At 34.5% G+C, this 12,509-nt stretch overlaps 1 protein-coding gene across 1 annotated transcript in view; it reads right to left on the bottom strand.

Moving 5' to 3' along the window:
* CNTNAP5 (contactin associated protein family member 5) overlaps positions 1-12,509 on the bottom strand; it is an 876,147-nt gene that overhangs the window by 421,062 nt on the left and 442,576 nt on the right. The window contains exon 7 of the mRNA XM_016949649.3: positions 6,540-6,683. Within this exon, the coding sequence (XP_016805138.3) occupies positions 6,540-6,683 (144 nt within the window). The remainder of the gene's footprint in view (positions 1-6,539; positions 6,684-12,509) is intronic.

Genomic DNA, 12,509 nt, shown 5'->3' with positions numbered 1-12,509 from the left:
AAAGTCATAACACTAATTTCAGGTAAAACAATTTTCAGACAGGCTGACTGCTATAGTTTGAATGTTTTTATCCTCCCCTTCCTGAAATTCATATACTGAAATTTCATCCCCAGTATGTTGGTATTAGGAGGTAAGGCCTTTCAGGAGGTGATTAGGTCATGAGGTCTTGGGATTAATGGCTGCAAAATAGCCCCAAGGGACTTGTTTGTTTTTCTACCACATGAGGAAGGAGGAAGACACAGGGAGAACAGTGAGGTCTAAAACCTGGAAGGGAGACGTCACCCGAACCCGATCGTCCTGGCACTCTGATCTCAGACTTTCCAGCCTCCAGAGCTGTGAGAAATAAATTTCCCTTATTCATAAGCTACCCAGTTTATGACATTTTGTTATAGCTGCCTTGATGGACTAAGATATTAACCATTACACTGTTAGTTTTTCCTTTTTTCTTTAAGGCACATTATTCTTCATATGACCTTGAAACTATTTAATTCCAATTTTCCTGAAGAAAGGAAGGAAGCAACTGTTCAGGGAGTGAATAACTTGGAAATGATTTTTGCTGGGTATGAGGAGCATACAGCATAGATGCAGGTGATGTGGATGTCAGACTGGTCAAATGGAAGTAGAAGAGAGCAGGAATGAGAAGAGAAAAGACACAATATGTTAGTTGCTTTTTCAAATGATTCCTTCGATCAAGAGAAAGTATCATTTATCACGGAGCATACTCACAGAGATGAAACATGATCCCGGAGACAAGCTAAAGAGATTATAGGCTTTACTAGACAGTAGGGAGTTTTCTCTGAGCAATTTTCATGAGGTTTTGGGTCACAGGGAGGTAAGATAAAGGTGCCTGTCACTACGTGTGTGTGTATGTTATATGTGTGCACCTGCAGATGTAAATGTGTGTGTGCTCTCATGTCCACCCTTATCTCTTACACATAACTCTGACAGTGAGTGTTTGCTTGGCTTTAGAGCCATAAGAAATAATCAACCATGCTCCAATAAGTTGCATGACAGCAGAGATGCAAACAAAGGGCAACATACTTCCAGAAAACTCACTGTTGTTACTCTTCAATACATCTGTTATACCCAAGCCTATCAGGCAACACTTTTTTAAGTTCCTTATTTTAAAGGAGTCTACCATTTGATCAAATCTGAAGTAATGATTTTCATCAAATTTTCTCAAATAAATGAGATGATTAAGTTTGTAATATATTTACTGCAAACCCACTTCATGACTCATAGTTTGGGAGTAAACAGAAACTCAGATTCAGGAAAGAACAGGAGCTATCTCCAATCAACTTTTATTATTTGGAACTGTATGTGACTGCATTAATTAGCTATCTAAAATGGCAAATAAATATTGGCTTATATGTCAACTTCAGTTGAATGGATTTATAGATGTTTTTATTAATAGCTCCAATCTACTGGGTGCTTAGTGTGTACCATGCACTGCCCTAAGGGTATTGCAGATTTAATCTTCACACTAACACTTTGAAGTAGATACTATATTTGCCCTCATTTTACGTATGAGGGTACTGAAGTTTCGTAACTTTCTAAAGATCCCATAGCTGAATAAGCCATGGAGTGGGGATGAACAACCTAGGAAGTCAACGTTTCAATTATGATTTTATTGAGGATGCTTCCAGGAACACTGAAGTGAGACCTTTGGGTTTCCCTCTAGGACAAAAGAAAAGGTATTTTGTGATTATTTAGCAATTTCAACCATGGGGTTGGGAGTATTATTATATTGGCTTAGTATTGGTCATCGCCCATCCAATTCCCTGATTCCAATTCCCATTTGGAAACAAAGGTACAGAAATGAATTGACATAGTCAATTAGCTCCAAAGCCAACTCTGTAAGTAGAGTCTTCCTATTAGTTATTTGCATTTTCTTCCCTTCTATTGAAGACAAAGTAAAGTAACACATGCATTTCCACTATGATCTTTTAAATAAAAAGGAAAATATTTTGAGACCTACAATGATGGGAGTGAAACTTCAGCCAGCTCCCAGGGAATCATGTTACGCTTCTTGCCTCTGGGAGAGGAGATGGAAGACTCAGAAAGGACAGCTCAAAAAAAGCATCATTTCTGATGGAGTGCAAGGTATGAAATTAATCATTTTCAGGAAACTATCAGAGCAATATATTTCTTATAATACATATATAATAATCCACATTACAGGTACTGTACACTGACTTCAATGGGCCATTTGCTTTCTGATTGTTTATTATATAGTGCTGTATTAGTATATGATAAAGGATTTGAGGAAGAATAGTGAGGTATTTTTTATGTCTACTTTAAGCTGTTAGTTTTACTGCATTTCGGGATATGGAGAATTGTCTTGTAGTCAAATCGAGCTATAAAGACTAAATTGAATTATCCCTATGGAACAGCTGTTAAGTCTCCAGGGAGTGGGAAGGTCCCACAAGAAAGAGATGACAGATTGCAATGAGGATGCCTGCTGAATGCAGCCTGCTAAAGAGGCATACGTTAGATTAGGCAAAGGCTGGAGCTTCTGTGGGCCTTGAAACACATTTTATAATTTATGGGTAGTACCGTACTCTTGCTGCCTGATTTGTTGATCCCTTGAATCTGAACTTCCCAAGGCTTAATAACTGTAAGAGAGTCTGCGAACACTAGAAAAGGACAAAAATATAATTCCTTCCAAAAGCGCTTACTTAGCACCACAGTGACTTAGCGATGGAGCAAAGCTGATTTCGTAGCAGATATGGTGTCTTTGGGGGAAACCTTAAGCTTGACTACAGAAAGGAAAGAGTTTGTACTTCAGTATTTAACAGTGCAAACCATTGCTTCCCGTAAGAAACTCCTAAAGGAGACAGACTAGGTATATAAATATGTGTGTGGGTGTGTGTGTACATGTGCAAGTGTATAGTGATACGAATTCTCACTTAAGCAGGGTGTTGGAAGCAATTTGGAAGAAAAATAATGTACATTTTTTCTTCTAAATTGTGAAGGTTAAAACTAAGGTTGCCTACCTGCACAATAAAACAATTTTCTTGGGATTTTTTTCCAAATACGTTAGTGCTAAATGGATTCTTTATGCCTCATATTAACAATACTGCCAATTAAACCCCAAGGAGTAACGTATGCTAGCAAAGTTTTAGGCAACTTGATAAGTGCTATAGTAGTTTAAAAGTCACCACAACACTTATTAAAGTTTTAGATAATGATTCTCTCAGAAAACGAAACGGTGAAAGCTATTGATATTCAGAAACTGAAGTTTTTTTTTTCTCTTGTTCCTTTTTATCTTCCTTTTTTTTTTTTTTTTTTTGCTTTGCTTATTCAGTAACTCCAATCTGTGTTATCATTAAAGATATTTTTTAACACATAATATGTATAAAGATATTCTTTTTTAATATTACTATAGGGATCTTAGTTATTTATATCTAAAGCTCAGGCTTTTATACTTTTAAGCCCCAGTTTATGAACAATGAGTGTGCAATGTTTTTATAAGCTTACTGTTGTTTCACTTTGCTCTGCCACATCTTAGCAAAATGGTAGGTAGTGATGCCCTTTAATATTTATGACATTAGGCTAATCTAAACTTCTGGTAGTGCATGATTTCAATGTAGTGCCCCTGCTCCAATCACAATCTGTGTCAGCAGATTGGACTCAAGGAAACTGATATGTTATGAAATATTTCTTGAAACATTATTGGGAAAGGGATAGGAATGAGTGTGCTTTCCATAGCCCAAGACTCCAAACCTAGAATCAAAAAAAAAAAAAAAAAAAAAATGTCATGAGCAAGCCAGTGCTTATGTTAATTAGGGGATGGTTGACCTAAGCTCATGTGGATAAGTTGCAGAATTGTCAGGAGCCTTGGGCATTAGCCAGAGATGGACAAGTAATGTCATGGCTTTTCTAGAGCCAGTGAGGTAATTAATCCCTCCCTAGCATCATCCTAACTTTTCCAAACCAAAGGAGTCAGGGACTTGACACAAACCTTTTAAAATGCTGACAATCTTTAATCCAAGTGTGATTCCCCATGAGCATCCTCTGCCTCATACCCTTGAATCCAATGGCAATTTTCAAGAAAATGTGTTAATATGATACTCAAAACATAAAAAAATTCTTATAGATTATATTTATCAAAGAAGAAAACAAACACAAAGTCATTTAAGCCATAGTTTGTTCAAATAATTCTATAATAAGATTGCAAAGAGAATCATATTTTTGCTGTCAATGACAGGGTGACCTACTCTTGCCATGGATTAAAGAAAAAATGTCAGTTGAAGAGATTTCCAATTCCAGGAATATGAAGCAACATAGTTTTCCCTATTTATTCTGCTAAGTACAACTAAAAGACTACAGGAATTATGTATAAAACTTACCTAAAATATCTCTGAATGGCGGGGAAAAGAAATAAAGGATATATAAAAATCTTGGGACCAAAAGAAAAACATAGTGGAGAATTCTCTGGATTTTATCTTAACCTAATCTGTTTTAAGTATGCTGCTGAAAGACAACCCAGAGAGACCAACTGGTGCAGATAAAATTTTGTTTAAAATTGCCATTAAAAGACTGCTGTCTATAGCCAAAGGATGAGGAAAGGATAGCATAGAAAGAGAGGTGTTGTTAGACAACGACTTCTCTCCCTAAGCCAAATGCCATAGAAAAGACTATGGCCCCATTTCCATTGAGCCATGCTGTAGTGAGGTGCCCAAATTTCTGGCCAGGGTGGTATATGGGAAGATCAATCTGGGACTCTCTGGCTTACAAGGCCAATTCGGAAGATCTGTGAATTTAATCATTGTCAGATAGAACCAAGTCTCTCCCTATGGTACTAACTGCGATCACAAGGAAAGCCTAGACTTCTGTCGCTACTGAGCTATCATGAGGAACCCCCTTCATCCCCTGCAGGAGCAGTCTCAGAGATGGTTTAGTGGTGAGTCAGGACTTTCATCACATTCCAGTGATATGAAGGGCATCCCTCTCCCACCCACCCACAAACACTGTGATGTCACTGCAGATCACATGGGCAGCAGTCATGAGTCTTTAATACTAATCCAAGCCAAACATATCCCTCGTGGTTTCAAGAGTTTTTCTTTACGTTTTGTCAATATTGGGCAAAAATATGAGTAAATGCAACAAACTATCCTTCTCCTTTTGAATTCTTTAAATGATGTTTGACATTGTAGCAAAATTATACCACTTGAAATGGTTCTAAATATATAGAAATGGTTCTAAAAATATAATTGCCTAATTAAGACAATTGTAAAATAAATAAGGGAAGATAAAGGGATGTCAATGGAAATTAGGTTTCTACACATCAGCTAAATTGGTAAAATGATTAAACCAGTAAACCACAATAAGTTATGCATATATAATATAATGTCTACAGAAACCACTAACAAAAGCTATACACTGATATACTCTAACACTAGATAAGAAAAATAGAATTTTAAAAACTATCCAGGAAACACAGGAAGTTAGAGAAAATAGAGAATTTTTAAAAACCCAGGAAACAAAATAAACAGGCACTTAAGCCCAGAACATTCATTACATTAAATGTAAATTTGCTAAATAGACCAATTAAAAGACAGAAATTGAAAGCATGAATTAAAAAACATGACCCAACTATTTGTTGTTTACAAGAAACTTACTTCAAAAATGATTACATAGGCAGGTTAAGAGCAAAAGGATGGGAAAAGTTACATGACAAAGACCTTTATAGAGGAAAAGCAAGAGTGGCTATATTAACATCAGACAGACTTCAGAGCAAAGAGAGTTATCAGAGACAAATAATAATATTATATAATGATAAAAGAGTGAATCCACCAGAATACATAGCATACTAAATGTGTATGTACCAAACAACAGAGCTACAAAATATATAAACCAAAAATGGATAGAACTGGAGAGAGAAACAGACAAATCCAAAATTATTGTTGGAAACATCAACATGTTTATTGAGCACCTACAACGTTTAAGGCACTCTGTTAGGCATTGTGAATGCAGTAGTAAAAAGAAAACACAGTCCTGACCCTCATGAAACTCATTGTCTATTAGGGAAGACAAATGTTACTTAATTAGAAAATCACTTAATTTGTCAATATGATAAATGAGAATCTCAAACACACTAAAAGTTTAATCTCCCTCATTTAAAAGGAACTATTTTTAATATTAACAATAAGTAGACATATATGTAACTCCCAAGCCATAGAATTTAATGGAATATGTGGTTTTCTTGTTTCATATTCCAGAGATAATAAAAAATTCATGTTGTCCCAATATAGACTGCAAATACTACCCACAGTTGAAATATGACCCACAGTCAAAAAAAAAAAAAAAAAATGAATTCTCTGGATGGCCCTAATGTCTTTGTTTCTTCCACTAGTGCAATTAACACAGATTCAATATCTGCCATTCTCTTTCTCTCCAGTGTCACGTCAGACGCTGATGGGAACTCAGAGCATAAGATAAACACATTACGAATGGGTTCAGGAATGGGCTGGTGAAAGCAAGACTTACCCCAAAGTGGTAGAAACCATCAAGACAAAACAGATGGGCTGACTTACCACAGTATAGATCTGATGCTTTCGTCTCTTAGCCAGGTCAATTATGTTTACTCCATTGTAGTAAAGGTTTTCGATGCATCCATGGAAGTTTTTCTTTAAAAAGGTCCCAGGTTTTCCTGGTACTGGAATTCCTCCAAAACTAAGCTTTTGGGGTGAAAATAGAAACAAACTCTTAGTTTTAAGCTCAGAAAGATTAGGAAAGGAAAGTAAACACGTGCGTTTTTGGTAGATTCAATTGTATGCTTGAGCCAAATGGCTCAAATAATTATAGATGCTACTTGATTACACATTTAAAAGGATACTGATTAGCCTATGTAAAAATAACTGTAATTGCTTGCTTCTTAAGGGACTATTTTACACAACCATTTTCACTTCCTTTCTGAACCTTTTTAATACTAAATAAAACAATAATTTACAGAAGGAGGGAAAAAGAAAAAGAAAATCAATGTCTTTATAATTATCTCTTATCCAAGCATCTTAAAAGATATGGCCATACTAAAGCCAAGAGACAAACAAAACATACCTCTATTCAGCTACAGAAGAACCTAGTTTAAAAGCCTATATTGCATGCAAAAAGCCTTATGCATAAGATTGTCCACAATTGTCATCTCTAATGATGAAAAACAGGAAATATTCCAAATGTTCTATATAGTTTTGTAAAGCAGGTAATTAAGAATCAATATGATGAAATTTCACTTGTCAATAATGATGCTTATTAAACATTTGTAATATAATGGGAAGTAAATATAATGTTGATTTTAAAATGCAAGAGTTATAATTGGGTATAAAGTATGATGTCAACAATAAGAAGTTGAGCATAAAGCATAGTCTGGGAGGAAATACACTGAACTGTTATTATTAGGTTGAGGCAAAAGCAATTGCGGTTTTTGTCACTAAAAGTAATGGCAAAAACCGCAATTACATTTGCACCAACCTAATTTAATAGTGGTTCACTTTGGAAAGGTTATGAGATACTAGCGGTTTTCTTCTTTTACAACTTTTATTTCTAATTAGTATTAACACAAATTGCCTTTTTAATAGATATATTATTTTAAAAGCAAGGCGGCCTGTTATGAGTATTTTTTCTACTATGAAAAAGAATCAAGATAATTTATATTATCAGGTTTATCCCAATACTATTTAATGAGAAATGCAGTTTTTTCCACTGCTTTGAAATATCACTGTCAGCATGTACTTCAACTATATCTGTATTTGGATACTTCTCCATCTTTCTCTAGTTCACTGTCTCTTTTTAGCTGTCTCTGTCTTAATGTTTCAGGAGGATGTGGTCTCCCAATCAGAATGCCTTCTTATATGAATAACTACTGATATACTTAAGGCTATTTTTAGATTTTTTTACAAGCTTCACACTAGTAAAAAAGTGTTTCTTAATGCAGTGTAATAGGTGAAGAATATTATTAATCCTGTTGCCCACTTTTACTTACAACTACTTTAATTTTTAAAGAGAATTTTTTGATATTTTATCTATTTCATTTTAAAGTTTAATTACAGAATAATTTTATTTAACTAGCTTGTTAGAATTTTTATTGATAATTTATTATTTACATTAAAACATTTAGTTAGAGAAGAATGGATATTTTTTAAATATTTGATTTTTCTTTCCAAGAACCCACTGTTGTTTTCTATTTTCAGAATATTTCTAATAAAGTCCTCCAACTAAGGTTATTATTTACTTTCTCTAGTTTTCATACCCATCATTAAATTAATTTCTATGAATTTCATGATTTCAAAAATTCCATTGTATATGAATTGTTTTAATTCATTAAACATTTTATCATGTAAATGCTGTGCTCATCTTATTGCTGCTGGTATATTTTCTTTAACCAGATACTTGTATATACTTTTATATTAAATCATATACTTTTTAGTTATTTTCTTTTAATTTGTGAGGGAGATACAGGCAATACCTTGTTTATTGTACTTCGCTTTGTTGTACTTCACAGATTTTGTGGTTTTCATGAATGGAAGTTTTGCATCAGCCCTGTGGCAAGTAGGTCTCTCAGCACTATTTTTCCAACAGTGGGTGCTCACTTTGTGTCTCTGTGTTAGCTTTATTTTTTTGCAATAAAATATCTTTAAATTGAGGCATATATATTTTAAATATAATGTGATTATTGCACACTTAATAGACTATAATATAGTATAAACATATCTTTTATATGTACTACAAAACCAAAAACTTTGTGCGACTTGATTATTTCAATATTCACTTTATTGCATTCGTCTGGAACGGAATCCACAATATCTGCAAGGTATGATGGTAATCATATGATATATATGTATTTATATATATATATAAAACACCTTATTAAATATAATTAATATGAAATCAATTTCTTATACATTTATTTCCTATTTTACTGTCTCCATCAAAACTTCCTAACTCCTAGCCAAAATTTTTGAAGCAATATTAAGCAATAATAATGGTATACAAACTTGTAACATCAACAACAACACCATCACGAAACAAAGCAAAAATTTTATTTCTCAGGTATACATACCACTAGTTCTGACTCCACATGAAGAGAATATCCTTCTGCTCTTTTACACACAAATTATTTATTTATTTTAAATAAGAATGAATGCTTAGTTTTATTCACGATTATTTCAAAAATCCATGTGACAGACAAGAGAGTATTTTGTTTGATCTACTGATGAGCTGAATTATATTACTACATTGCGAGTTAACAAATTCTCTCTTATTGAACCACTCTTGTGTTCCATTTGTGCTCATATTTTAAGTAATAAATTAGTTTGAGCTCTAGTTTTCTTTTGTCAAGCATTTAGATCAAGTCTAGATTTGTCTCTGAGTTTTATATTTTATCATATGAATGGCTCCTAAATCTCATAAAACATTCTGGAAAATTTTAAATTACCAATGAACTTGTAAATTCCACAAATATTTTGTAAAAGTATTACAAAATCTCCTTTGTTGATTTATTGCTATTTTCAAACATTTTAAATTTGAGTCATTTACATTAAGAAAAGGTCCAAATACATAAATGTGGATAAACAGAACTAAAGACAAAAACCATATGATTATCTCAGTAGATGCAGGAAAGGCCTTTGGTAAAATTCAACATCCCTTCATGTTAAAAACTGTCAAAACACTAGATATGGAAGGAACATACCTCAAAATAATAAGACCCACATATGAAAAGCCCACAGCCAATATCATACTGAATGGGCAAAAACCAGAAGCATTCCCCTTGAAAACTGGCACAAGACACGGATGCCCTCTCTCACCACTCCTATTCAACATAGTATTGGAAGTTCTGGCCAGGCAATTAGGCAAGAGAAAGAGATAAAAGGTATTCAGGTAGGAAGAAAGGAAGTCAAATTATCTTTGTTTGCAGATGACATAATCCGATATCTAGAAAACTCCATTGTCTCAGCCCAAAAGCTTCTTAGCTGATAAGCAACTTCAGCAAAGTCTCATAATACAAAATTATGTACACAAATCACTAGCATTCCTATACACCAACAACAGGCAAGCCAAGAGCCAAATCATAATGAACTACCTTTCACAATTGCTACAAAAAGAATAAAATACATAGAAATATAGCTAACAAGGAAAGTGAAGGACCTCTTCAAGGAGAACTACAAACCCCTGCTCAAATAGATCGAAGAGAGCACAAATGGAAAAACATTCCATGCTCATGGATACGGAGAATCAGTATTGTGAAAATGGCCATACTGCCCAAAGCAATGTATAGATTCAATGCTATTCCTGTTAAACTACCATTGACATTCTTAATGAAATTAGAAGAAACTCTTAAAATTTATATGAAACGAAAAAAGAGTTTGAATAGCCAAGACAATCCTAAGCAAAAAGAACAAAGCTGGAGGCATCATGCTACCCTTCTTCAAACTATACTACAAGGCTACACTAACCAAAACAGAATGGTACTGGTATAAGAACAGACACACAGACCAACAGAACCATAGAATAGAGAGTCCAGAAATAAGACCACACACCTACAATCATCCGATCTTCAACAAAACTGACAAAAATAAGCAATGAGAAAAAGATTCCCTATTTAATAAATGGTGCTGGGATAACTGGCTAGCCATATGCAGAAAATTGAAATTGGACCCCCTCCTTATACCACATACAAAAATCAACTCAAGATGGATTAAAGACTTAAAGGTAAAACCCAAAACTCTAAAAACTCCAGAAGAAAACCTAGGCAATAGCATTCAGGACATAGGCACAGGCAAAGATTTCATAACGAAGATGCCAAAAGCAATTACAACTAAAGCAAAAATTGGCAAATGGGACCTAATTAAACTAAAGAGCATCTGCATAGCAAAAGAAACTATTTTCAGAGCAAGCAGACAGCCTACAAAATGGGAGAAAAATGTTGCAACCTATTCATCTGACAAAGGCCTAATATGCAGCATCTACAAGGAACTTAACTAAATTTACAAGAAAAAAACAAATAACCCCATAAAAAGTGGGGCAAAAGACATGAACAGGCAGTTCTCAAAAGAAGACACACATGCAGCTAACAAACATATGAAAAAAAGTTCAATATCACTGATCATTAGAGAAATCCAAAGGAAAACCACAATGAGATACCATCTCACACCAGTCAGAATGGCTATCATTAAAAAGTCAACAACAGATACCGACATGGTTGTGGACAAAAAGAAACACTTTTACGCTATTGATGGGAGAGCAAATTATTTCAACCATTGTGGAAGACAGTGTGGTGATTCCTCAAAGACCTAGAGGCAGATGGGTCTTTGAATCAGCAATTTAATTACTCGGTATATACCCAAAGGAATATAAATCATTCTATTATAAAGATACATGCACATATATGTTCATTGCAGCACTATTCACAATAGCAAACACATGGAATCTACATAAATGTCCATCAATGATAGACTGGATAAAGAAAATGTGGTACATATACGCCATGGAATACCATGCAACCATAAAAAGAAATGAGATCATGTTGTTTGCAGGAACATGGATGCAGCAGGAGGCCATTATCCTCAGCAAACTAATGCAGGAACAGAAAACCACTGTATGTTCTCACTTATAATTGGGAGCTGAATGGTGAGAACACATGGGCACAGGGAGGTGAACCACTCACAGTGGGGCCTGTGGAAGGTTGGGAGGAGGGAGAGCATCAGGAAGAATAGCTAATGAATGCTGGGCTTAATACCTAGGATATTGGATGCTCTGTGCAGCTAATCACTATGACATATGTTTACCTATGTGACAAACTTGCACATCCTGCACATTTACCTCTGAACTTAACATAAAATTTAAAAATGTGAAAAAAAAGAAAAGATCTATTTTGGATTTGCAAATTTTTCACATACATCAAATTTATAATGTAAAAGTATATATTATTTGGATATATGTTACTTTTACTTATTTTTATTATTTTAAATATTTAATGACATTTTTATTTTTGTGTTGGCTACTTTCCTCAATTTCAAAAAAATTAATGCTCTACTTCGCTCAGTTATGGTTTAAGAAAATATTGTTTGCAGGAAAATGTTAGTAAAAAAACAGAATGAAAGAAAGCTGCTGTCTTTTAAATAGCAAAACACAGTGCTATTGAAAATATTCAGGGTGGAGAGTTTTTTCCAGTCAGGTAGTATAGAGGGTACCATATACTAAAAAATTGTAGTTTCCTATTACACTGAGGGAAGCAATCTCTCCTCTACTCTGGGTGGAAGATTTTCAGAGGCAGTTGGTTGAGACAAGAGCACAGTTAGGCGGTAGCTTGAGGCCTGCTCTCTGGTTCTCCCTGAGGGATTGAAACTGGATGTGAGTTGGGTGGATATGGATAGAGGTCACAAGACAGATCTTGGAAAACACAGAAAGCTACTGCCTCCAGAAGTACCCATAGCAGTGATGGCTGCAAGCCTGTTAGAGCTGTCTCAAGTTCAGCATGATCCCAGAGCAAATCAGCTGGGGAGGAGAAG

The sequence above is a fragment of the Pan troglodytes genome, chromosome 13 (genome assembly GCF_028858775.2).
Source record: "Pan troglodytes isolate AG18354 chromosome 13, NHGRI_mPanTro3-v2.0_pri, whole genome shotgun sequence".
NCBI lineage: Eukaryota > Metazoa > Chordata > Mammalia > Primates > Hominidae > Pan > Pan troglodytes.
Note: the sequence above shows the minus strand (reverse complement) of the source record. Positions and strands in the feature narration are given on the sequence as shown.